This window comes from Phacochoerus africanus, chromosome 15 (genome assembly GCF_016906955.1).
Source record: "Phacochoerus africanus isolate WHEZ1 chromosome 15, ROS_Pafr_v1, whole genome shotgun sequence".
NCBI lineage: Eukaryota > Metazoa > Chordata > Mammalia > Artiodactyla > Suidae > Phacochoerus > Phacochoerus africanus.
Window position 1 is genome coordinate 112,606,364 of NC_062558.1, and position 26,576 is coordinate 112,632,939.

General features: G+C 55.8%; 1 protein-coding gene and 1 long non-coding RNA gene across 6 annotated transcripts in view; one reads left to right on the forward strand and one right to left on the reverse strand.

The window, feature by feature from the left end:
• LOC125116171 (uncharacterized) overlaps nucleotides 1–26,576 on the forward strand; it is a 116,167-nt gene that overhangs the window by 56,585 nt on the left and 33,006 nt on the right. For 3 of the 5 annotated variants that reach the window (XR_007132271.1, XR_007132272.1, XR_007132269.1), the window contains one exon: nucleotides 19,311–19,926. This is a non-coding gene — a long non-coding RNA (uncharacterized LOC125116171). Of the gene's footprint in view, nucleotides 1–17,616; nucleotides 19,927–26,576 lie in introns of those variants that run through there. The other 2 variants (XR_007132270.1, XR_007132268.1) reach the window with 2 other exon arrangements.
• LBX1 (ladybird homeobox 1) lies at nucleotides 8,336–12,493 on the reverse strand. The gene is made up of 3 exons (XM_047761182.1): nucleotides 12,286–12,493; nucleotides 10,608–11,317; nucleotides 8,336–9,930 (listed from the first exon to the last, which is right to left on the reverse strand). Exons 2-3 carry the CDS (start codon nucleotides 10,930–10,932, stop codon nucleotides 9,410–9,412), a joined length of 846 nt encoding a protein of 281 aa, XP_047617138.1. The 5' UTR covers nucleotides 10,933–11,317; nucleotides 12,286–12,493; the 3' UTR covers nucleotides 8,336–9,409.

Sequence of the window (26,576 nt, forward strand, 5' to 3'; positions counted from 1 at the left end):
CAGCAAGGGCCCTGAGGTTCAGAGGGAGGTTCGGCCCCTACCTTGCGTTGATTTCCCTTCTACAGAGCCGGCCCCAGCCAGCCAGAGGGCCTGAAGCATGCAGCGCGGGGCGAGAAAGAAAGTGGGAGGCCGGACGCCCTCTCAGGTCTGAGCGCAGGTTGCCTGGTGCTGGTGAGAGGCCGCCAAGAGAAAGGGCCGGCGGAGTAGGGAGTCATTGGGCAGCGGCTGGCGGCTCCGATGGGGGAGGCTTGGAGACTTTGAGACCAGGCGGGGATGGGGGGCGGTGGAGGGGATGGGAGTGGGGGAGGGCCAAGGTGCTTTGTAGCGATGGGAGGACCAGGGCCAGGAAGCACTGCTGTGGCTCCCGCGCTCCTGGCCGAGGCACCCACTCCGGGTTCGTTATTAACGCGCTGGGAAGTCCGCGAGCCGCCCAACTTTCTTCTCTTTAATGAGCCTAGAAGAAGAGGCTGCCCTGAAGGGGTTTGTTCATTAAAGATGTAGCTGGAGGAATATTGTCTCATTAATTATCTGGTTTTAATTACACTCCTACCCTTTGAATCCAGAGACGGGAAAAGTTGATTCAGTGGCACCGCCCCCTTTAGCTTAAAGAGCAGGGGCCAGGCAAAGGGACCGGGAGGGGGCGGTGGGGACTGTGCGTGCCAGGGAAGATGTGAGCAGGCCTCTGGGGTGTATCTGGCTGCAAATCCCCATGTGAGCGGGTTCAATGCCTGCTTGTGTGTGTAGATGAGGTCTGCGTGTGGATCTGAAAATGTGCATGTGTCTGAGTGTGTGTGACCACGTGTGCCTGTAAAGCCATGTGGACGTGACTTGGGTGTCTATGTGTGTTCCCCGCCCATGTGGGGTTCTGTGTGTCTGGGTGTGTGTGGGTAGCTGAGTGTGTCTGTGGACAGGCCCCAGAGTGGGGGGTCTAAAGTGAACAGGAGCATGACTGTGTAGCTGTGTGTGCATGTCTAAGAGGGTGGCTTCCTGCCCGTCAGCTCAAGTGACAGTGCCTGACCATTTCTCTGGGTCTCTGCTGTGCCTGTATGTGCCCCCTCTTGTGTTTGTGTTGAGGGCAGGACACCTCATGACTAGAGCCTCCCAGGATCTGGGACCTCTCCAAGGACATGGCTCATTTTTGAGGGTCCCCAGAGCTGGGGTGCCATCTGGAAACCATAGCCCTTCTGGAAGGGGGGTTCTTTAAAGGGGTGCTCGTCCCTGCCTCGTCCCTTGTCAGACCAGCTCAGCGCTAAAGTGGGGGCCGTTTTCCCTTTAAATCGCGGACACTTTGACAGGGGACATTAAGGACCCGGCTGCTCAGGCTGAGCAGATCATAAAACCGGACAGGCAATTTCTGCTCCCGCCAAATAGCCGGGCAAACTCGTTCTGCATCTTTGGTTTTAATGCACTAAACTGGCAGCTAAGCAGGGAGCGAGCAAAGGGGGGGGTGGGGAGCCCCCCCACATACATGGGCGCACACACCGGCACATGCACAAACACCCCTTCACACCCTTGAGCCCCATGCCCCGCCCCCGACCCCCCCCCCACCGGTGGAATTATCAACTAGAATTTGATTAATATGCAAATCGCAGGCAAACAGCTCCATATAATTCTTTCAGTGGAGAGTAATTAATCACCAGTTAAAGCAAATTAATACATATATCAATTTTGTCAGAAACATGCTTAGTTCAATCGCCCGTAAAATTGAAGTTTGAAGTATTAAGAGGCTCTGCAGAAACGCCAGGACTAAAACTTTCAAATTGATCCTATTTAGTAATCAATCAGGCTCTCCCCTCAGGTTAATCTGCCTAATTTTTCATCTCAAATCATACACTTTACTGACACGCCATCTAGCAAACAGTCGATAAAAAGTTAACAAAAATGATAACGACTCCAGCCAGAGCCATTGTGCAGGGCGGGCGGGTGGCGGGCAGCTTTGATTGCATTTCTAGGGTGGTTGGGGACTTGGTTTTTTCCTGGGCCAAGGGCTAGGAGCTCTTCAGGACAGCCGGGACAGCTGAAGCCTCCCTGCCCACCACCCTGGTCCAGGATTTGCTGCCCTCCTCGGCTGTTGGACTCTTCTCAGAACGTCAGATCATTGGCAGCTTTTCCCCTTAAGTCACCTAAACCAGCTAGCTCCCTCTTCACGCCTGTGGTTGCACAGAATGTCTGGAAGCACATGTGTGTGCTTGTGGTAATTGTGGGATGTGCCTCTGTCACTGTGTCTGTATGGTGTGTATAACAGTGGGAATGGCGTAACCAGTTAACAGCAGAGGTTTATCTGTTCAACTGTTGTGTGTGCTACTGGCTACCTCTATTTCCATGGCTGTGCTGTGTCATATGTGACCACATTGTTTCTGACTATCCTGTGTGTCTGCATCACTGTGTGTATTGGGTTTCTGCATTGTGAGTCTGTGCAACATGGTGCCTGCCTTGTGTGTTTGCATTGTTTCTGGGATGTCTTGTGACGCTATGTGTCTGTGTTGTGTGTGCCTTGGATTAGCCATGGCACTAGCCCTCATCTACTGTGTAAGCACGTGGTCCCAGCAGATACCAGATCAATAAGCCTGATCACAGACATCAGGAGAGAAAGGATAGTCCCTATGGAGACCTAAGTGCTTCACCTTGAGCAGTCTCTGAAACATGGGAGGGGTCATTTCTTCTCCACCCTACCCTCCCTCCCAGGCTCTGGATTGGGAGGATGGGCAACAAAGGGAGAAAAGGGCCTCTGTTTTTTGGCAGAGGGGACTCCCAGCACTAGATCCCTCTCCACAGAGCCCTGGACCTACTGCTTCTGACTTGAGCCCTTGAATTTTCCAGGGGTGGGGATGTGGGCACCCAGTTGAATATGCCGCCACTCCATGTATTCAAATGTCACAATCACACCCAGTGTGGTGACAGCTCATCTCATTTCGATATCCGTACGCACACTGATAACTCAATCCACTCAGGTCTTAGGATCCTCACGGGTAACTGATCTTTCTTTCCTATGACATCCACACTCACAGACAACTAGCAACATCCAGCTTCTCATGGGGAAGCCTGCACAGGTCCACATGCAGACACCAATGCACAGCAATCCCTGCACACACTCACACATACACACACCAGTTTCCAAAGCAGGCAGGACTCTTTCACTCCCAACACTGCTGGCAGCATCACCCATCCACCGTCCACCATGCACACACATGCACCTTGCCATTTGTACCCTCCCCACTTGGGGCAGGGAGGAGTGACTTCCCTTGGGTCAATTGGGAGAAGCTGGGCCTTCTAGGGCCAGCTGGGACTGGTATAGCCAAAGACAGGTCTGAAAATTAGTCTGAAGTTCAGCCTGGGGAACAACTTGAGTAGGAGGGGGTAGCCTGGGCATCCTGGCCATTACCCAAGAGCACAGCAGAGGACAACCTCCACCTCAAAGAAGCAGAGTCTATGCCTAGTGCTAATTCACTGCCCCAGCTGCCCTCAGAGTAGACTCACGCTCAGGCTGAGGTTCTCCATCCTACCTTCTGCTCACTCCTCTCGTAAGCCCCCCTCCCTTCTGGTCATGTGCTCCACTCCTCCTCCCCTCTCCCTCCGAGTGTAAATTTGAGTGGCCAGCTTGGTCAAGCTCTTTGGAGCTAGGGTTCTGGTTGTCTGTAGCTTCATTTCCACATCAACACTCATTCTCCCAGTTATCTGCTCACTCTGGCTCCCTGCACACATCACACACACCCCCAGGCATGGATCACCCACTGGTCACACCCACCCCAGTGACCGCTTTACTTCTTTTCTGTCCATTACACAAAGTTAGTCACACCTAGTCGCACACACTAGTTTGCAACAATCAGTTACACGAACACAGCAGCACACACCCAGTCACCCCCAGTTGCACACGCTCCGTTTCTGTCAATCAGCTGCACCTGCTGGGTCTCTCGGTTGTACACACTCTGACACACTCAGTAACATACCCTCTTGACGCTGGAGAACCTGGCCACACACACTCACACACAAACACACTCAAACCCAGGTCTCTCCCAAGACTGGCAGCTGTTTGGAGGAGACAAGGTGACCAGCCAATGGCAGACCTGGATCTTGGAGTGCAGGGATGGTGACCCAGGGGAACTGAGTGGGAATTTTCCTCCATCCTGAATATTGCTACCCTCTCATGCATGTGTACGAGGCCCAGGAACACCACCTTCCTTTGCTCCAGTCCCAGGAGCCTCTCCTCTGAGAGACATAGCCCGTGGACCCACTGGGGATCAGGCTCCCAGCAGCCACCCCGAGACTTGCTAACCTCTGCCCAGTACCTCATTTGTGCACATGCACAGTCTAGGGAGGCACCCATTTCCCACGCCATCCACAGTTCTGCTGCCCAATCCCCATCATCTTGCACACCCACAGCTCTACCCCCACTCACATCACCAGCAGCCAGCCACAGAACTCTCCACTTTAGGACAGCTGCCTCCAACCTGCTGACCCTCATGGCCACAGTTTGCTCGGGTTCCAGGTCCTCTCTCGCATACGTCCTGCAGCCCTTGACCCTGTCACTCTGGGCCCCTTATCTAATCACTCCCCCTACACCTCCTGCGTTTCCTTATGCCCTTCCCAGGTGTGTGTGTTAGGGGAACATCTGTATTATCACCACAAGCCTATTTCTGGGCCCCAAGAAAGAGGGGTTGATTGTGGGGGGCAAAGTCAAGGTGTCCCTGGGTTCTGGCGGCTGGAGACGTGTGGGGTGGGGTGAGTGGACTTCCCTGGACCTGGAAGCTCAGAAAGGTGGGGAGGAGGGGGTCCCTGCGGCGACTGGCAGGGGCGGAGGGGAGGCGCGCGGCCCCAGCCCGTCCCTTTCAGGGGGGACTCATGCATCAAACTTCAATTTTCCGGACGATTGAATTAGTGATTTTTTTTCTCCTGAACTAAAATACACTTAAGTCTTTGGGATTAATTACCACGTTCTGGTCCCTCAGACTGGAGTATTACTTATCGGAGCTGCGTCTGACACCGGCCCGACACCTCGTAAAATAAGGAACTGCGCCTCCTGGCCTCACCCAGCGCCGCCCGCCGGGCCCCCAGGCCAGAGAAGGAGGAGCGGGAAAGCCGAGCCAGCCGGATCGCGCAGTGGGGCCCAGCCTGTCCGCGCGCCGCCGGGTCCCGGGCGGGAGAGCAGAACCCGCCTGCGTCCCAGGGCTTGGCAAGCTGGGCCGGCCGAGGCCCCGGACCGAATTGGGAAGTAAGAGACAGAGCCTGGCCGCTTCCTCTGGGCAGCCAGGAACCGAAAGTGGGTCTGCAGAGGCCAGAATCCTGTGGGACGCAAGCCTGCGACGGCCGCGGCGGTGAAGGAACTCCGGCCATAGGGCGGACGGCTCGGAGGGTCCCAAACCTTAACGAACCTCGGCCCGAGAATGGGCGCAGGGCCCACAGCCCCTCACACAATCCACGCCACAGTCGTACATATACATTCACACGCGGAGACTAACAAACATAACGCACACGCCCGGCTCGCACGGAACGCACACTTGCGGTGCAAACACTAGGCACGGCCGCATCCGAGGCAGGCCCGGCTGGCGCCGGCTATGAGACCAGAATCCGCACTTGGACTCGAGGCCCCCTAACATCACAGGTCCCCGCCGCAGGGCCCGAAGCGCGGCCAAGGCCTTCCCAGCGCCCTGGCGGGCGCGCTGATAGCCGCTCTCATCAGAGATGGGATTGTCTGGGAGAGGGTCCGCTAGAGCCCAAGTCTGCCCGGATCCCAGCTCCTCGGTCCCGCCTCCAGCCAAGCCCCTCAGCTCTTGCCCACGGTCGCCGCCGCCTCTCTGCGCGATGGGGCCGGGAAACCAGTCCTGCGCCGCGTTGCTCGGTTGGACTGAGTCCGCCCGCTCGTGGCCACACACGCTGTCGGCGGGGCTCCGGAAGCCCACTGGCAGCCTGGCGGAGGCATCGAATCCAGCACAGCCGAAACCGCAGGGAGGCTAGAATCCACTCCCCAAACGGTGTGGGACCCAGCGCGCGGTGCCCTCTCCCCGGCCCTCCCTGGGCTCAGGCCAGGGCTTGGCCTACGCCTCTCACCCCTTCCCTCCGACAACCATCCAGTCCCTCCTTTCGCCCGCCCTTCTTTCTGGCCTATAGAAACAACGAATTCCTCTTCGCTTTTCAAAGCCTGGATCCAAAGCCACCTCCTCCGTGAAGCCCCAAATAACCTGGGCCCGATGTTGTTTCTACGAGCTCTGCAAAGGGCATTTCCCTGGCCCACGAGTCTTGTCCTCTAGACTGGGAGCTCCTTGAGGGCAAGAACTGGATCTAATTCTTTTCCATTTCCCCACCCCCCAGGGTGGCTAGGCGCAGAAAAGACGCACAACAAACATTTGCTGAATTGAATGGATTTCCCCCTTTATTTTATTAATCATTCTCCTTCCTTCTTTCCTTCTTTCTTTTCCTCCTTCCTTCCTCCCTCGTTATTTTTTATTTCTTGGTTATATTCAATTGTCATGTTTTTCAGGCTCATTAAATCCATTTAGAGACAAAAGAATAAAAGGCAGAAGGGGAAGGAGGGGGAGGAGGGAAGGGGGAGGGGAGAGGAGGGGGAGGCCAGAGAAGCAAACAAATAACCCGCTTTAACTAGACGGGCGGATAAATGGCCCCGTTTCTCCTCAGCCCCGATGCGCCTGCTTAGCTGCGCGCCCCGCGGGCTCAGCAGCTCGGGTGGGCTCAGCCCCGGGGCCGCCGCCCCCAGCCCGAAGGGACCCAGCAGGGTCCGGCCCCGGGCCGAAAAGCAGGGAGCGACCTGAGGTGCCAGGGCCGCTTCATTGGGATTCATGGGCGTGTTGGGCGGGCGGCCCAGGGCTCCGGGCGCGGGGCGGGGGCCGGGCGGGGGCGGGGTGCGCACGGCGGGCGCAGATGCCCGAGTGACCGCCGCGCCGCGGTCCCCGCGACGCCTTTGTGCCGGGGAGGCGCGCGCGGGGACCTAATCCATCAAATTGTCTACAAATTGTGAAGAAAATTCAAAAACCATATGGTCGCCAGCGCCGGCGCGCTCTGGGCTGCGGAGGGCCGTGGCCGCGCCCGCACCCGGAGCCGCGGGGGGCTGGGCCCGGCTATTGTCGCCTGTCAGCGGCCGCCCGGGTCCATTCGTCCCGGCCTTCATGGTCCGCGCTCCGAATTACAGACCCATCCATCCTGAGAGAGGGCGATTTATGTCGCCCGGGAGGAACCGGCCGCACGCCGGCCCGGCTCCCGGCCGCCTATTTCCTTCTTTCGTTCTCGCCTCTCTTCTCTTCCCTCTCCCCATTCCCTTTTTCTCTCTCTCTGTTTCTCTTCTCTCTCTGTAGCTTCCCTTCGTTCTCTTCCCCTCCCTGTCCCTTTGGCTCTTCACGTTCTCCCTCTGCTTTTGGAGTGATTTTCTGTTCTCCTTTTTCTATTTCTCTCTCTTAGTTTCCTCCTGGACGCTCACGTTCCCGATTCAGGCCCCGGGGCCCCATCGCCTGCCCGAGACCAGATGCGCATTTCTCACATCAATTTTGCTGAGAAAGAGAGCCCAGCGGCCCGGAGGCGGGACCCTCCTCTAGTGACAGCGGCCACTCGCCAGCCCAGCGACAACAAAAGCCCAGGGAGAAACCCCGCTCCATTCGGAAAAGTGAAAGCTGCCTATGGTCCTGCCCCAGCTGCCCTCAGGGTGCAGGCACCCCCAAGAGTCCTTGGGAGATTGATGTCTCTGTCCCCAGCTGGGTTCGAGGCCCAGAATTTTTGTGACCATCACCGGAAATTCACCTCAACCCTCAGACACTTCGGGCTCACATCTCCCTGTGCCCCTGTGTGCAATTCAGCCTGCCCTTGGTGTCTTCGACCTAGTTTTCTTCCCTCTCCCAAGGGTAAGGCCCTCTGGCTAACCGAAACTTGGGAGCCCTCAGGCTCCATCCTGCTGTCCGACTGATACCACCCGAAGCTTAGCCAGTGCCCCAAGGAGCGGGGAATGAATTCCCTCGGGTCCTGGGTAGGATGCATGAGCCCCAGGGCAAGTCTCCCCCCATGCAGCCTTTGCCCCACACAAATTAATTCTGCACCCGTGCAGCCCTCAAAGTATGCACACGTTTTCTCCCAGCATTGCACGCCTCACTTTTTACCCGGACCTGGCGAAGCCCTCTTCTCTCACCCCTGCACCACTTGGTAGCTACCGCCGGTTTGTGCAAGAAGCGCCTCCTCTCTCACTACTTACCCCCACATCCCTCATTCTCATGCCTGCCCCAAAACTCCTCCACATCTCCAAGGCCTGGGCAGAGGGTGACTAGCAGCGGCGAGACACCCAGAACCTGCCACGGCTTCACTGAATAGGACCCACTCATTCAGACACCGTCACCGCCGGTTCTAGTAAAATGGCAAAGACTTTATTTATCGGAGAAAGAGGCCTTGGGTACAGTCTGGGGAGGAGAGGGCAGGGCAGGAGCAGGGGAGTGGCACACAGGACCCACCCTCATCTGGCCACCCTTTTCTGGCCAAGTCGAGCTAGGAGCAGGGCATTGGAAACTGCAAGACAGACCCAGAGCTGCAGAGGAGGTGGGGCGAGGGCTTAAGTCGGCCTCCTCTCGATCTCTGTCACATGCAAAAAAATTCTAAAAAGAGTAAAAAATAATTCTAGGGCTTTGGGTTCCGTTTTCGTTGGTTGGTTGGATTTCCCCCTGTTTTGTCCCTAAGACTCGGACCCCTCGGTAGTCAGTCCAAGGAAACCGAGAGAGGGTGGGAAGGAATCTTAAAAATAGCGTTACTGGGCAATTGGAGGCAGAAATGGCACTGAGAACAGGCTTCTCTCGAGGGGGGAAGAAAACATCTATTTGAAACTTGCAAGTCAGGACCCAGTTGCCCCCCTCAGCCCCTTCCGACGCAGGGGGGGAAATGCAGAAGGAAATAAAAGAAGTCAACTGCAATAGGCCTAGGGAAGTGAGGAGGGAGAAGGCCGGTGCATTCGCCACATGCAGAGAAAAATCAGAACAGTCGGGGCGGCCCCCTCCTCCAGACCTCGGGGTTAAATGTTCGTTACCCTCGATTCTGCCTCGCCCTCAGCAAACCCGGCAGCAGCCTGAGAGCTTTGAAATCATGGAGATCTCCGAAATTTTAAAAAATAAAAGAAAGAAAAAAGTCAGGCTGCGATGGGAAGAACCCGGAGTATAGGTTTAAATATTTATACAGAAGCCATACAGAGCTGCACGGCGAGGGCTCCCGGGGCGGTGGAGGCCGCGCGCGGCGGCCGGCCCGGCCGGCTGGCCCGGGTTTATTGCTTCGTGAGGGAAGAGGCAGCCGCCGGGAGCCGAGTCCGGGCCAGGGACAGGGGAGAAGGCGGGAGTTGCAGAGGAGGTCCCAGCTCCCCTTGGCGGTCCGGTCCGGGAGGCGGCCGGCAAATGGCGCTAGGAGCCCAGGGCGGCGGAAGATGCTGGGGCGCAGCTCAATCATCCACGTCGATCTCCTCGTCTTCCTCGTCCTCCGAGCAGTCCTGGCTGCTGGCCGGCTGGTCCGTGAGCGGGGAGGCAGGAGAGAGCTGCAGGGGCCCGGCGCCCGGGGCCTGCGGGGCGCCTGGGGGGAGTGCCGGAGAGCCAGGCCTGGACTTGGCCCTGCCGCAGCCGCCGCCACCGCCGCCTGCAGCCTCCGAGTTCTGCTCCAGTTCGGCCAGCGCCACGATGTCCATCTGCCCACTGGGGCCCAGTTTCTTGGCGGACTCCACGTCGGCCTTCATCTCCTCCAGGTCCCGCTTGAGCTTGGCGCGCCGATTCTGAAACCAGGTGATCACCTGAGCATTGGTGAGGCCCAGCTGCTGCGCAATTTGGTCACGATCGGCGGGGGACAGGTACTTCTGGTAAAGGAAGCGCTTCTCCAACTCATAGATCTGGTGGTTGGTGAAGGCCGTTCGCGACTTTCGCCGCTTCTTGGGGGTCTGCCGCTGCCCAAAGATGGTCATTCCATCGCGGCCTGCGAGGAAACCAAAATATAGGCTTGCTCCAGGGGAGAGGAGACCCCCACCCTGGCCCTTACTCACCGAACCTAGACCTATCCGGCCTGTGGTCAGTGGCTGTCGCCTGCCAGATTAGATTCGACCACCAGGACTAGGGCAAGCCTCAGCTATGGCAAGCCCCCTTCCCCCATTTCTCAGCTACCGGAAGTCCCTAGGAAAAAATTGTTTTGGTCTCTGCCGGGTCACTTGAGAGTTGGTTTGAAAGACCCGATGTCCCTGGAACAGGAGAGAGCCAGACAGGGACTCCCTGACTGGGTGTGAATGCTGGCTCTCCACCACATCGCAATCAACTCAGCTCTACCTACCCAAAAGGTCCTAGCCAAGGCTCTCCAAACCCCAGTTCCCCGGGCCACTGTGAAAGGGAGGGAGCCAGGCAGAGCAGACCGACTGCGGAGAGATCTTGGGTTCCCGCCTCCCTTCCTCAGTCACACGATCTGGCCTATCCAGAGGTCCCTAGGATACAAGGTTTGGGTCCTGTCCCACGCATCTCCACTCCCAGCGGCAGCAGCTTGGGCTGGAGGGCCCTGGCGGCTGGCAAGGGAGGAGGCGGGCAGAGGGACCAGGCACTAAGCGTGGGACACCTGGATCCAGGCGCGGGGTGCTGGTCGCAAAGGTACCCAGTGGCGGCGCCTACCTTCGGCTGCCTGCAGGACGCTGACCTCCAGCCCCTTAAAAGTCTTGCTGGCGAGCTCCTCCAGGGCGCACAGCGGCGAGGTCTGTGAGAGCAGCGCGCGGCCCGCCAGGGGCAAGCCGCCCGGCGCGTGCTTGTCCGCGGCCGCCAGTAGGTGCGCCGCCCCGCACAGCGAGTAACTTCTTCGCACAGACGGCTTGTTGAGGATGTCCTCAATGCTGAAAGGCGTTAGCGGCTTGTTGGAGTTTGCCGGCGGCGGCAGGTGGTCCAGAGGGCTGCGCCGCCTCTCCTCCCCCGGCGCCGCCTTGCTGTCCTCCTTGGAAGTCATCTCGGCCTCTTTTGGGGGCCCGGCCGGGGCGGCTCGGGTCGCGGGGACCCAGCCCGCGGGCAGCTCGGGCGCCGGGCGGCGCGAGCGGGTGGCAGGCAGACAGGAGGCCGCGCTGGGCAGGACGCGGGCCGGGCTCGGGCCGATTAGCGCAGCGGCAGAGGCGAACAGAGCCGCACGGGGCCCCAGGAGGAGGGCGCTGACGCGGGCGCCACAGCCGCCGGGGCTTCCAGCAATCCGGGGCCCGAGCCGGGGCGCGCCGCGCGGGGCTCCAGTTTCGCCAGCCCCCGGTGCTATTTAAAGGTGTCAGGTGGCTCCGCGGCGGCTCCTGGCCCCGGGTCCTGGCGGCGGCAGTTGGAAGAGCCGAGGCGAGGGCGCCGATCCCGTACTGCGAGGGGAGGCGGAGAGATGGGGCAATTGACTATTGCTAACAAGTTAGCCTTGATCGAGGAGTAATCAATTATCTGCAGCGGCACTTCTCTCTCTCTTTCTCCCTGTCTTTCTCCTCTCTTCTTTCTCTCTGTTCTCTCTCTTCCTGTTCTCTCCCTCCCTCTCTCCCTCCCTCCCTCCCTCTCTCTTCTCTTCTCCGCTCCCCCCGTCTCTCTCCTTCTCCCTCTCCCTCGTCCTCCCTTTCACTCTCTGTCCGTCCAATGCAGGCGGCTCTAAGTTGGGAAGCTCATTAATTAGCGGGCCTGGGGTAGGAGGAGCCGGCTGGAATTAGCCTGCCTAATGCGCCTGTCAGTCCGGGCGCTGCGCCGCGCTCGGCCCGAGCTGTTTGTAAATTACATTAGCGGCGCCTTTATTGCACCCGAACCTCCGGCGACTGAAAAGCCGCCGCCCCCACCCCAAACTGCGAGCCGCACTCCCGGCGCACCCACCTCCCGCCGGCCTGGCTGTAGCGGCAGCGCTGGCCCGGAGGTCTCAGGCTCTTCAACCAGGATTTGGCGCCCTAGAAGGGCTGCAGGAGCTCAGCCGGGGAGGTATGCAGCCGCCGCGCGGGCCAGGTAAGACCAGTAGCCTGGGTGGGCCCAGTGTCGCGGGCCCAGAGAGGACTTTGCCAAGCTGAGATCAAAGACCTAGCGCCCCTAACCCTAGACCCACTTGTCCCTCACCCTCGGCCTTGGGCCACGCGCCCGGGGCGAAGGAATCTGCAGCCCTCTAGCTGGCCCGCGGGAGGTCCGAGGGGGCTCTGCAGCCCTGAGTGAGGCGACACGGGAAGCAGGGGCGAGGGAGCCCGGGGGTTGGGGTAGGAGGCCAGCCAGAGGACACAGCCTTCCCCAACCAAGTGGTGGAAGGGGAGTTGTTGGTGACTCTAGACCCCTCTTCCCCGGCGTGAGCCCAAAGCGACAGCCTTACCTCCTCCGGCAGTCTTGCACACTCTCTTCGGGCCGCGGCTCTCCGGGCCGGCCAGGGCCACCGCCGGTCTGGTGACTGGTGTCCGACCGAGTAGCCGGGCCGGGTGCAGGGGCTAACGGGGCAGGCTCAGGGCCTCCCCGCTGCGCTCTGCCGGGCCCCGGCCGGGGCCCCGCTGCCGGCCCCGCCCAGCCCAGCGCCGGGCTTGAGTGCACCGCCAGGCCGACTCCAGCTGTTCCGGATGCGGGGCGGGGGCCGGGAGGGGGCCGGGCCACGGGCCGGGGCTGTGCTCTCAGGAACCAGGAGGGATCTGGGGTTCGAGTCAGACTGGGCACTGGAAACCCTACAGTCCGAATTCTCTCTATATCAGGCGAGCATTTGTGTGCATGGGTGTTTGAATGTGTTTAGGTTTTTGAATGTGTATATTTATGTGTGGTTCTCCATGTGTATATTTGTGTGTATGTATGTGAATCTGTGGGTATATAGGCGTGTTTATACCCCCTACCTATGTCTTCCATTCCCCTGAGGCACCCAAGGGGGGCTGTAGCCCCAGGGTTTTTTTCCTCTTGAGTCCCTCCTTTGGTTTGTGTGGGCCCACTTGCCCTGCCACCCTAATTTTCTATTTCTGTTCCTGTAGAAAGGAGGGGAGAAGAGGGGGGAGTTGGAGCCAAAGGAGAAAGAGCTGTTCTCCTCCCCACATACACAGCCCAGCCCTTTCCCTGGCTTTGTTTGTAAACTCCTGGGCAAGCAGTGTGATCTGGCAGCCCTGCTTGGTCCAGAAAAGGGTCCAGAAGGCCAGTGTGAAGGACCGTGGCCCAGCCCAGAGGTTGGGATGGGAAGAATTAGCCTCTTGGGCTTCTTGTCCCTTCATATGTCCTCCAGAGAGGGAACCAAGCTGAGCTATGGGACAGGGGACAGTTTCTCTTCCTGGATGCCTCCAGCATAAGGTCCCGTGAGCATCAGAGATCAGTTTTTTGTTTTTTGGTTTGTTTTTTGGTTTGTTTGTTTTTTGTTTTTAAATCTCCTGGTTAGGACACTGTAGGAGAATGGATTCTTGTTTGGGACCCCCAATGCCTGCCCCAGGTCTGCTTGGGAGTGTTGGGAAAAGCTATTTACCCTCTTGGGCATCTTTGTCCTGCATTTTGTGGGGGAGGACAGGTATTTTAAAAGCGGGAATAGTGAGAATATTCCCTCAGAGCTGCAGAGCTATCCCCAAAGCAGGCCTGTCTCTGATGCATTGGTGCTATTCTGGGAGCCATGAGGTGAGGGTGGCCCCTGGAGTCAGAGTCAGGAGATGGTAGAGAGGGACCTGAGGGAGAGGACTCCAGGGAGTTGGATCCTGCTGGCTTGTAATCTCTGGGACCTGGGACCAAAGAGGATCTGCTCTTTCCTCTCACTTACTGCTCTCAGGATCCTGCTTCAGCCTCAGACCCACAGACCTTTCCTGCTAAAACCCCAAAGCCCTGACCCAGAGCCTCAGGCAAGCCATAGCCCCCATCCTAGGGGACTCCTTGGTCTCAATCCTCCAGAGGGGCTCCCTCCCACACTTCCCCTCCCCCATTCCTCCAGTTTGTTCCTGTCACCACAGCTGATATTGGCCTGCAAGACAGGATCTTAAGGATAACCCTGCTAGTATTCATCTTCCAGTTTCTCAGGATCAGCAGAGTTCAGGATTATTGTGAGGCTGCCTGGAAGGTTAGAAAGGAGAGTTGGGGAACATAGGGGTGGGAACATAGAATTCCTCCACTGGAACCCTGTTTCCCTGCCCTTTTAGTCTTTGGCCACGTTGTGTCACAGTGGACAGAACATTCTGCAATCATCTGCGACATAACCCCTTCCATCCCACCATCACCAAATCTTTTCTTCCCTTTCTGGTAACTACCTGCCACCCAGTCCCAAGGCTTTGTGGTTTGTTTGTTTGTTGGGTTGTTTGTTTGTTTGTTTGTTTGTTTTTGGCCTAATTGGTTGAACTCTGTCACATAGCTCTGGTCAGCACAGCTGGGGGTTCAGGGGGCACACATGGTGCCACCTGTCTGTTTTGTGGCTTAGGGCCCCCTGCCTCCATCACCTCATCCAGATTATCTTCAAAAACCAGGCCAACTGCCCTAATGATTTTATCTCCTATCCCTGTGGTTTCCCGAAACTCCAGACTCCAGTGTGTGGGCAGCAGGGATCTTCTTGAACTCCTAGTGCCCAAATCCATGGGCTCCTCCTGCAGAAATAGGAGCTGTTTTGGGTTTGTCTTCAGACTCACTCTCACTTCTGCCAAAATGGGAGATCCTCAAGGACTGGGTCCTCGATGGGGAGATTCCATCTACTTCAGACCTTCACAGGCCAGGCAGTGCAGGAACCTGGCACCCTTGAGTATTGGCTGAGTGAGTTTTTGTCAAGCTAATGGAGTATAAACAATGGAGTATAATGGAGGAGGGGGAAGGTTTGGGCCTTGGCAGTCCCACCTCAGAGGAGTGTTGGAGATTGTGAGATTTGGAAAGGGGACTAAGTAATTTAGAGGAAGTTGGGGTGAGGGTTGGCGGGAAGGAACTTTGCCATTGCTCCAGGATCCCACCTTCTGCTCCGCATCCCTTCACTCCTGGGATCCAAGGCTGGATCAGGAAGACTCTCTAAGGGCTCCCCGACCCTAATCTGCTGGGTGTCTTCTCCTCTGGAGGTGGAAGCAGCTGATCCCTGGAGTATGCTCCACGGAGAGAATGCCTGTCTTCAGAGCCTGATCTATACTCTATCCTGACTCCTGAATTCCTGCCTGCTGCCTATGCTGCCAGAATCCAGCCTTATTCCATATCCAGTGGGAGGGGAAGGGATTATTCAGCCCCAAATCTGCTTTCCTCCTAGTTTAGTGAATATTCCAGACAAAGAGGCGGCATGGCTAAGGAGACCCTGTAGACTCAAACAAATTATTCCTTAAGATGAGAGAATAATTCAAGTAACCCCCCAGACACTCCCTCCTCTTTAATCTGGATTGTTTTGCTTGCCCCATTCATTTCTAGGTATTTGTGTAAGCATCAGCATTGGCCTTCAGGCCAGAGCTACCCTCAGAAAAAATGTTCTGACACCTCTTGAAATGAGTTAGCTTGACCACCAATTGGGATCATTTCTTTCCCCCAGGGACTTGCTACTGTGACACTCCTTGTGGAATCAAGAGAGTGTTTCTTCTGCTATAGAAGTAGACTCCAATAGTTGGCTGCCTGCCACCCTGGCTGAACCAGGACTGCCCACTTGGTTTTTACATTCTGCCCTAGGCCACTTTCTGCAGGAACAACAATAACAATAACCATGACAATAAACACCATAAGCCCTTACCATGTGCTTGGCTTCAGGCTGAGTTTTAGTGACTTCATTTATTACTCACAACCATGTGAGGTAGGTATTGCTATTACCCTGATTTTATGTATAAGGAAAATGAGGCCCAGAGAAGTTAAGTAACACATCCAAAGTCACACAGCCTATTTGGGAGTGATTAGGATTTGAAGACTGTTTTTTGTGTTTTGTTTTGTTTTGTTTTGTTTTTACTTGTCTTAATTCTGGAACTGTGAGGTTCTAACCAGAGCCCAAAGTCTCCTTGAATGGGCTTTAGGGACTCTACAGATCCCAGAAATTTGTGTAAAATTATGTATGTGAGCCCAAGTGTGTACATGTTTCTGGGGGCAATGTTGTATAACATACTGGATTTTCAAAAGGGGTTGGAGATCCAGAAAAGGTTAAGGCAAGAAGCAGGCCAATAGGGGAAGCAGGGCAGCTGCTTCTCCACAGGCAGGCCTAGGGAGCAGAGAGCCAGTTGCTCCAAAATTCAGGCCAGGCTCCAAGACTGCTTCTGGACCTGCTGCCTCTGGCCAGGTGCAGCTCTCAGGACCTCTTCTGGCAAAAAGAGATGGGGGCAGGGTCTATGGCCAGGGCACCTATTTGGAGCGCACCCTTCCCTGCTTCTCTCCCTCCACTTGCTGACTTCTTTTGTGAACAGAACTTCTTCAGAACTGAAAGGGTCTCTATTCCCTCTTTCCTGGCACCTCTGGCTGTTTTTAGTGCTTAACTCATCTTGGGGAGCCTTCCCTGCTCTGTTCAGCCCTCTGTGCTCCTTAGCAACGCGCCCTTGGAGCCACTGTCAGATTGCCAAGAACTGCTGGTTTGTCTGCCCTTCTGCTTCTCTCCACGTGGCTCTGAACTTGGGAACCTGAATCTCCTCTCCATGCCCTATGCCAGCCTGGCATATACCAAGGGCTCTCCGTGCATTCCTTGAATGAATAAACTAAATGAATGATAAGAGACAAAAGTGAGAGCCAGTCAAGGACCTCTGCCTGTGCCCCAGAGAGAGGATGAGGAGTGTAAGGGGAGAGTAGGTGCATTGTTTTGCCAGCTGTGTGCAGATGTGTGAGGCACCCCTGCTGCTCGTACCTCCAACATACACGAAGGGTCTCAGAGACGTCATTTTTTAATGCTTTTTGGCCATGGAGGGAGGTGGGAGGAGTGGGGGACCTGGGTTCCGGACCAGCTGTGGTATGACCTGACTCAGGAATGGAGTTTATTCTCTCTCTCTTTTTAAAATACAGGATTGAACCCCCTTAATATTTGGGGCCCAGAAGCAAAGAGGAAGAACACAGAAGAAGGAGAGAGATGGGCAGGCAGGAAAGAGTGGCAGGAAACACGCCTCCACTCCAGTAGCCCAGGGCACTATGAAGAGGGTAAAGGAGGGCCTGGTTCCATCCTAGTGGAGGTGACATTTGAATTGAGCCTTGAAAATCCAGGAGCATTAGGGTAGGTGCAGAAGTGGGGACCACTTTCCAGGCAAAGAGAATCGCTAAGCAGGAGGCCAGATGCACCAGCCTACAGGGGGAACCAGAGTGCCCCCATATTTTCCCCTCTCTGGCCTGGGTAGAGCTGCTGAGGTTGGGATCAAATCCTTGGTCCCTTGTGCACTTGCATTAGGTCTGCAGCCTGAGGTAGGGGCTGGTGGGCTCCTGTGAAGGTTGTTTGGGGCTGTAGGAGGCAGCTGGGGAGAGCCTACACCCCCACCCTTGCTGCTCCTGAACCTACAATAGGGGGTCCATTTTCCTTGCCATCCGGAAGTTCCAAGAACTGACCTTCTCTCCCCCTAAGCAAACTCTGGGAAGTTCCCATTGTGGCGCGGTGGAAACGAAGCCGACTAGAAACCATGAGGTTGCTGGTTCGATCCCTGGCCTCACTCAGTGAGTTAAGGATCCAGCGTTGCCGTGAGCTGTGGTGTAGTTTACAGACTCAGCGCAGATCTGATGTTGCTGTGGCTGTGGTGTAGGCCAGCAGCTGTAGCTCCAATTGGACCCCTGGCCTGGGAACCTCCATATGCCTCAGGTGTGGCCCTAAAAACAAAAACAAAAACAAAAAAACCCCAAAACTCTGCCTTTGAGCAAATCATTAGTGGTGGTCAGGCTACCATTCCACAGAGGCCCCTGTCTGTGGGAGGGCACCAGGCTGCAGGCCAGGCAGTGGAGCCTGGACTGGGCCAGGTGGAGAGGCGAGGAGACCTCGGAGTGGTAGGCATGGCTAGGCGGGCACAGGAAAGACCTGAGTCAGGCTTCTCATAATAAACTACACGTGAATAATTCAGAAGCCAACCGGGCCTCATTGCATTAATGCCGCTGCCCTTACCGCCCCTTCTGTTCCTGCTGAGGGGAGGGGGTCATTAACGTGCTTAAAGAGGGTAGCCTGATAGAAGACCCCCTTCCCCGAGCCAGTGCTGCCCAGGCCAATCCCAGGAGACCCTCTGGATCCCGATTCCCTCAGGCCCCACCAGTCAGAGGGGCCTACTGGGCAGTGCTGTCCCAGCTAAGCTGTTCTCAAGACTCAGGGTGAGAGAAGACAGGTGGCCAGACCAGGACCAGAATAGGGGACGAAGGGACAAGCCCTGTGGGAAACGGAGCTGTGGTAGTGCTCAATGGGAGAATGCAGGCGCCAGGCCCTGAGCAAAGTGGAGAAGGCAGGCAGGCCCCTGTGCACAGAGCCCAGGCGTTGCTTTGTCCAGGCGGGATTTTCCTTGCGATGAGAGTGAAGCTCCAGGGAACTTTTCACCCACTGTGGATGGCTCTGCCTCCAGCCTCTCTCAGACTTGAATCCAGCGCCAGCCCCAGCCACTGGTTTAGGCCTAGGTCCTCACCCTAGCCCAGGGCATAAGGGATCCCCAGACCACTGGGCCTGAGAGGACAGAAACTCCTAAGTGCATACCATCCCGCAGCCTTATTTCGATTGAGCAGAACCAGCTTCCTTTGGCTTTTCCACTTCCCACATGTCCCTGGGCTCCTGGTCTTGAGGGATCACCACTCATCCGGCGGCTGAATTCTTCCAGCTCTTCCCCAGACCCCTTCGCTTCCTTTAAGTCCACCCCGGCTGCTCCTCCTGCTCCTACATGGTGAACCTTGGCCCTGACCCTCGCACCCGGTCCTCTGGCTCTCCTGGGGCCGGCGCGAACAAGGATCCCAGCCTGGTCTCCGCCGGTGTCGCTGGCAGCCAGACGAGGAGGCTCGCGGGAGGCAGCTCGCGTCCCTCCTTCCCTGCCCCGCCCTCCCTCTCTCTGAATCTTAGTCTTCTGCCGCTGCCTCCTCTTCCTTTTCCCTCCACCTCTACGCATTTGTTTTTCTTCGTTTGGTGCGGTCCGTCAGTGGAGGCCTGAACTTACTCTGCTCGTCCTGAAGCCTCAGCTGGGCCTCCGGGTTCGAGGCCAAATTTCCAACGGCTTCCGCAGCAGGCGGCTCGGGTGTCTTTGCAGAGGCAGGTGAGACGGGCTGATGGCACCTTCACCTCATACGGCTGCATCGCCAGCCGGCTGTGTCATCTCGGGTAAGTCTCTTAACCTCTGAGCCTTGACAGGGCACAAGTCAAGAGATTTAGGGAGATGGGAGACTAAGGCTTTTGATTCGTTTGGGGAAAGAGGTTGCCTGTTTGGGGGCCTAAGGAGGAAGAATACTAGGTCTGAAATGAGCATTTACTTTAACGAATATTTCGAGAGCAGCTGGGAGCTGCTTTTTATTTTTCTTTTTTTACAGCTGATGTAATGCCAGGCGTTAGAAATTTCTCCGATCCTCACCACATCTCGGTTTTACCGAAGAGGAAACTGAGGTTAAGATGGCGTCCTGCTGGTCAACGCCACAGGTGGGATTCGAACCTAGATTCCGTTCCCAGGAGCTCGTGAGTTTAAGCCACGGCCGTCTCGCCCTGCCTGGTGAATGGAGCCCTCGCAGGGCCGGCCGCGACCTGAGCGGGGAGGGATTGCGCTGAATCGACGAGCGTTCCCTCTCTCTCTGTGCTGGGAAATCTTTGAAATTCCTGTTTTCAGGTAAACGATTTTGGCGGCTCCCAGGGAAGGGTGGAAACGGGAGCTGGAGAGCCACTTCCGGCTCGTTAGGCGGCGGGGCGGGGAGGGCAACTCTTCCTCGAGCGCGGGGAGGTGGCGGTAGCAGAGCGAGGTGGAAGCCGCTGCTCCCCGATTTTTCCTCTTTCGAGTTCACCCGTCGGCTCCGTCTGTTCTGTGGGAGCCACGTCTTCGGAAGTCCTGCTCCGAGAGGGAGGAGCGCGGGGCAGCCGGCGCACGGCCCGGCCCGGGGCAGAGGTATGACCGGGCGATCGCTCCGCTTTTTCACCGTCTCCGGGCGTCTCTCTGAGGTAGCGTCCTCCAGGCGGCTGAGGGGGGTTGGCTGGCGGGGAGCGGAGGGCGGGCGGCAGGCTGGAAGCCGGGGCCTGGGGACCCCTGGCTGGGCAGGGAAGGGCTGGAGTGCGCCTCCCCGGCGACCCCATCCCGAACTCCCGCCGCAAGGTCGCCCCATGGCAGCCCCGACAGGCCACGCGTCCCTCGACACAAGTCCCATTACATTGTATTTATGTTTCACTTTATTGTTTTTTTTCCCTCTATTATTGTCTCACTCTGGGGGAGGCAAAGGATATAATATATTCATCTTTATTATACCAAATCTGTGTGAAGCATTTAATAAAACGCTGTTTCCACACAGCCAGGGATTAGTGTGAGCTATTCTTAAGTTAATGCTCGGTGCAGAGGGCGCCGCCGCCACAGCGCCTGCTGCTGGCGGCCGGGGGGAAGCGCAGGCCCCCTCCGAGCAGGCGGCGCCCTTCCCCGCCCGCGAGTCCTTCCCTGCGGCCCCCACCTGGGGGGAAGGGCTCCGAAGAGCCACGTCCAAGCTCCGCTCTGCGTTTCTAGCCCGCTGCGGGCCTAGGTTTGTGCCTCTGAAAACGGGAAGAGGAATCCTATAGCCGCTTGCGTCTCGGGGCCCTTTTTGGGAGGCTGGGTGGGAGGCTGGAGACGCTGAGGGGGTAAATGGGGTTTTACAAGCCGGAAAGAAAAAAGCGGGGGTTTGTCGCGATGGGGGCGGGGAGGGGACGATGATGAGGGCCAGAGAGGAACAAAGAGGCCACAAAAGAGAGTTCCAGGCAACATAGACCCCTAAGCTGGCCCCCAGCCCAAGTGGGGGAGCAGAGTGCAACGCCGGTTTGAGCAGAGCCAGGAGGGCCTCCACATGCCTGGACTTCATATCCACCTTTATGAACGCGACGGAACTTAGTAAAGATCTTGGCCTGTCACAGTAGGTCACATGGTCTTCCGTGCAGGTAGGCAACAGTCTTTGTAGTCCAATTTACAGGTAGCAGATTGAGATTCAGAAGTTCAAGTGGCTTGTTTGAGGTGACACAGCTGAAAAATAGCACAGCAGTTAATACTGTCTTCAGACTCCAGTTTCCTCCTTCCCCCCAGCCCTTCTGCTCGCTCTCTTTCCGCTCAATACCCCCCAGTCCCAATCCTCCAGGGTTTTCCAGGGCCTGTGAGCTTTAAGTTCTGCTTTCTGCACACACGCACACACCCTACCTGGGGATGCCCAAGAGAAGGAGAAACAGTTACATACATGACTTTCTGAATCCAGGCCCTCTGCTCAATGTCCTTTAGAACCCCCTTGCCTGTGTTCTTAGGGTCTAGCTTTGGGCACAACCGTCTTACTTAGTCCCCTGTTTGAGTGCTGTGGGGAAGCGTCTGGGGCAACTAGGCCAGGTCAGAAGAAGGTATTGTGCAGACAAGGACTGGAGTGGGCAGGTAAGTCCTCCTGTGAGAACTAACACCCTCTCATAATTCTGAGTCCTCCTCTGCCCCCACACTCCCATCTTTGGGGCTGTACCATGTAACCCCATATCCTCTAGGCTGCTGGTAGGAGCTTCTTTGGAGGCTAAGGGTACTTGAGATATCTGACAGCTCCCACCTGGGACTGGCTAGGGAAGGGTACAGACTCACCATGTAATAGGGCTGGGACGAGGGTGAGGCAAATAAGGTGCCCTGGGCGCAAAATTAAAGAGGTGCACTTGTTCTCAGTGTTGTGTACAACCCCTGAAACTTTGTGCTTGGGCCTCTCACTTGCCTCACCCTCGTTCCAGTCTGCTGTGTGGTTCCAGGAGTAGAACTCCACATTTGCCAAGTGGGAACATAGGATGATTTCACCTCACCCTTGTGAGTGGCTTTCTGAATGTAGATGTGTAAACAAGGGAATGAGCGGCCTTGTGTGGGAGAAAGCGTTCCCATCAGGCGACGTATGCTTAGAACCAGCAAGGAGCGCTAATAATCATGGTCTTATTACCATCATCATCATTTTACTATCACTTTGTGCCAAGGAAGAGGTTTATTCACCTTATCTCATGTAATGTATATAAATGCCTTTTGGCTGAGGATGGATAGTAAAGCCTCTGACCTTCTGGGTCCTTTCCAGCTCTGAGAATCTATTGTTGCATAAGACAAAGGACATTTCTCTCGATTTTGGCTGGTTCATTGCTTTATAGTTATTATTTGAACTTGCGGCCTTTACTAATGGGTAAGCTCCTTGAGGGCAGGGACTGTGTCTAATCTCTCTTTTTTTTTTTTTTTCACTATTCCTTTTCCTCTTCCATGATCCACACAGGACTGAGCACACAGCCCATGTTTAATAAATGTGTACTAAACAAGCACATGAGTAATCAAAAGCTGTCTGACTACCTGGCCATCTGCTTCCATGCTGTGACCAGCAGAGTTATGAGGGTGGCCCCTGGGAGAGCTAGTACCACCTCTGCAGTCATTGTTCCCCTGCCCCCACAGCTGAGCTGAATTCAGGCCAGTGTTTATAAAGCCTCCTCCCACATTCCCTCTTCCCCTGCTTTAGTCTGTAGGCAAGACAAAGGCCAGCCTGGATTCCACCTGTGGAGAGGAGCACCCATCTTATACTGGACAAGCCTCATAAGAAACCTTCAGGTGGGGGAGGGGGCCTCAGGGAAATCAGAGCAGGCAGGAGCCCTGTAGCTAGAGAAGTCTGCCTAGCAGAGCTGAAACTAGAGCTAGGCCTGGAAAGATGGGAAAAGTTGAGATGTTGGAGGGAAGAAACAGAACATTTCAGGTTAGAGTGAGAGAGGGCAGCAAGAGCCAAGTGGCAGAGGCAGAAGTGCTCACAACAGTAGGCTGGCCTGGATAGAGTACGAGGGCACTATAAGTGAGAAAAGATGTGTGTGGAAATCCTAGAATGTCCCAGCCCAGTGTTGCCATGAGCTGTGGTGTAGATTGCAGACAGTTTGTACCCTGTGTTGCTGTGGCTGTAGCATAGGCTGGTGGCTGCAGCTCCAATTTGACCCCTAGCCTGGGGACTTCCAAATGCCGCAGCTGTGGCCCTAAAAAGCAAAAAATAAAAAAATAAAACCCTGAGCTCAAGGCCACAGTCTAGAAACCAGCCTTGTCCAACGCTGTCTTCTAGGTTGGTGTAAGATGCCACCATGGGGGCTCCAAACTCAAAGGGCCCGAGCTTACTGGGTAAAAAAATGGAATCTTCTGAATGGCTTGGGCCAGGAAACCCAAGCCCTGGCATGAGCTCAGAGCCAGCCTGGACCCACCTGAAGCCCCATCCCCTAGGACTGGCACGAGCAGCTAGCTGTACTGGATCCCCCCAGATCAGAAACTAAAATCCAACATCATCTGCAGCCCAGGCACCCTGAGCTGGGGCAGGAGTAACCCACCAGTATACACCCTCCCACCCATCCCCTGTCCTTCCCTCCACCCTCTGATACAGGTGGAATCTAGGCTTCTAGGCTGAACCCAGCTGGGCTAGGCCGCTCGGGGGGGTGGAGCCGTGGTGCCAGCCGGCGTGTAGGCGTTGCTGTGCCGGCCTGTCGCGGAGCTCAAGCCTGCCAAGGAGCCGGAGTGCTGTGCCGCGTGCAGGGTGTCAGGGGTGGTATTGTCGGCGCACAAATGCTCAACTTTATGTACTTTTAACTAGAGGTGTAACAGATGGCCCCGTTTCTGTCCAAGCCAGGGAGACTGGTGCCCATTCCGGCTGCAGCCAATCAATCCCGCCACTCTGGGGGGAGCTACAAGCTGGGCTGGGAGGCCTGGAGCCAGCAATCGCGCAAGGCTGTCTGCTTGGGCTGGCCCAGCACTGCCTCCGCCAGCCGCTCAGCCATGGGCCCTGGGAGGTAGGAGGGCAGGCAAGTGGCAGCCATGCCCGGCAGCCCAGTCAGAGCAGAGGCCTGTCTGGGAGAGAGAGCCCAGACCCACACATCGGGACCCAAATGGCCAATCAAGACAATCAAGTTCCCAACCTGCCCCACTTTGTCCTCATTCTCCTGTAGTCCCTGCTTCATACTTAAGCCCCAGGTCCCTAGCCTCAAAACGCTCTAGACCCATAACCCTGCAGTGTCCTGCATTGTAGACACCAGATGTTGCTTGGGACTGGGGGTGGTTAGTGGTACCTTTGGGAGAGGTAGTTCACAGAACTGCAGAAGGCTTCAAGAAATGCCCAAGCCAGGGAAGAAAAAACAGCAGGATCCAGGGGTCCCAGAGCTGGGAGAAATTGTTAATTAATTTGTCCATACGTTCACATAGTCAGTCAACACTTAGTGAAAGCCTGCTATGTGCCTTTGCTAAGCACTGGGGGCATGGTGATGAATAGGACAGAATTCCTGTCCTTGAGACCTTCTTGGAGAAAGACAGACAAGAACATGGGGTAACTGGAGTGATGAGCTTTGGCTCATAAAAATCCCCACAAGGACCATAGAAGCACAGAGCAGGAACACTTAACCCTATCTGGGCGATCCAGGGAAGATTCCAGGAGGAGGCTGGCTCTGAATTGAGTGTTAAAAGATTAGTAGGAGGAGTTCCCGTCGTGGTGCAGTGGTTAACGAATCCGACTAGGAACCATGAGGTTGCAGGTTCGAAACCTGGCCTTGCTCAGCGGGTTAAGGATCCGGCATCGCCGTGAGCTGTGGTGTAGGTTGCAGACGTGGCTTGGATCCCATGTTGCTGTGGCTGTGGTGTAGGCCAGGGGCTGCAGCTCCGATTAGACCCCCTAGCCTAGGAACCTCCAAATGCCATGTGGGAGCGGCCCTAGAAAAGGCAAAAAGACAAAAAAAAAATCAGTAGGAGATTTCTTTGGAGGTGAAGCCAGGGAAGGGCATCTGAGGGGGAGGAATAGCAAGTACAATGACAGTAAGAAAGAGCACAGTGAAGGTCAGGGTCAGAAAAGATGTGGGTGACCAGAGCTGGGCCCGGGGTTGGGAGGAGGGGAGAGAATGAGACTGGACAGGGAAGGTGATGTCTGGTAGGTGATGTCTTGCCCCATTTCCGAAGACTAGCAACCTTGACCCAGCAGCTCTCATCCTTCAGCTGCATCTCATCCTGGGGCCAGAGGGAATAAGGAAAGGAAGAGGCAAGGCCTAGCAGCATGTGGGCAAAGCCAGAACTCGGAGGGGACCCTTGTCCTGGCCTGCCTTCTTTCCTAGTTTGAGGGACGAGGCTATGAACCAGGGGGCTGGCTCTCCCCCACATATGTACCCCTGGCATTTCTGAGTCTCCCCAAAATGGTCTTTCTGTAGATTCCTTAGAAATGACCTAGAATCCTATTCATGCATTCACCAACACATCAGCTGTGTTGAAGGCCCAGACACAAGAGTGAGGTCAACAGAGTATCATGCAGGACTGTGAGGCACAAGTCCAGCCCCAAGAAGAAGACAGGAGTCTGGGTAGAGGTCCTTCTGTTTACAAGAAGCAGAGGTTCCCTTGAGTAATCATCAAAAAGGATGGCTTTGGAATTCCCGTGGTGGCTCAGCGGTTAGTGAACTTGACTAGCATCCATGAGGTCACGGGTTCGACCCATGGCCTCGCTCAGTGGGTTAAGGATCCGGCATTGCCACAAGCTATGGTGTAGGTTGCAGACGAGGCTCAGATCCTGCGTTGCTGTGGCTGTGGGGTAGGCTGGCAGCTGCAGCTCCAATTAGTCTCCTAGCCTGGGAACCTACATGTTCCGTGGGTGCGGCCCTAAAAAAAAAAAAAAGGAAAAGAAAAAGGATGGCCTTCCCATGGGGCAAGGAAGCTCTGGGTACAATCTCTCTCTCATGGGAAGGTGAAAAGGCATCTCACAGGGTCTCTCTTCTCTGGGTGTTTCTCTCCTTATTAAAATTAAATTGTTGTTAGAAGGAGAAATGATAGCTACTAAGTTCTGAGCACTTACTAAAAGCCATACAGTTTGGTTTCCATGCTTACTTCAGTTAATCTTCTTAAGGACACTGTGAGTTAGCTAATGTTATTAACCCCATTTTATGTGTGAGAACACTGAGGCTCCAGGAGGTTAGGTCCTCTGCCCCAGGTTCAAGCCGGGAAGTGGAGGAGTCAGGATTCTCACTCAGGTCAGCCTCCAGGGCCCCAGCTCATAACTGCTTCTGACCCCTGTGTAGCATTGAGAGCTTCCTGGGTTTTCTCATAATTTCTTATAACTGCGACTTGCATTTGACCAGCCGGCCTCTCTAAGTCTCTCTCTACATCACCTCCGCTAACTGCTCTAGTCTCTCCATATTTCATTGTTCAGATTCCCAGGAGAGGAGATCAGATTGGCTCAGCTCATCTTTTAATGCCAGGCCACATCGTAAGTAGCTACCCAGCCAAAGAGCTGGCCGCGTACAGCCACTGATCAGCATTTTTGGTAGAGCCCAGAGTAGAAATAATATTCTACTAAGGAGGAAATCAAAATGCTACAAGAGAGGAGCAAGAAAAGGATGAGGAGAGACTTCATGGAGGATCATTTGTGGTTTTGATTTCAAAACAAGATTAGGATTTGGGGGGCAGAGTGGAAGACAAGGATTTCCAGAAGAAAAGAAGAACATGAACACAGGGCTGGGACGGGGATAGCATGACTCATGTTTAAGGGCTAATGAGTAGAGCTTAGTAGGAGAGTAGCGTGCACGGGGTGCTGGAAAGGTAAGACTTGAGTGCTAGAATGAATCTGAACCTAATTCAGTGGCAGTTACAGAAG

Bases quoted from the DNA above. Each gene is read 5' to 3' on its own strand.
- LBX1 (XM_047761182.1), bottom strand. From the start codon at position 10,932: ATGACTTCCAAGGAGGACAGCAAGGCGGCGCCGGGGGAGGAGAGGCGG. The intron at 9,931-10,607 runs GTAGGCGCCGCC...GTTTCCTCGCAG, and splicing joins CGTCCTGCAGGCAGCCGAAG to GCCGCGATGGAATGACCATC.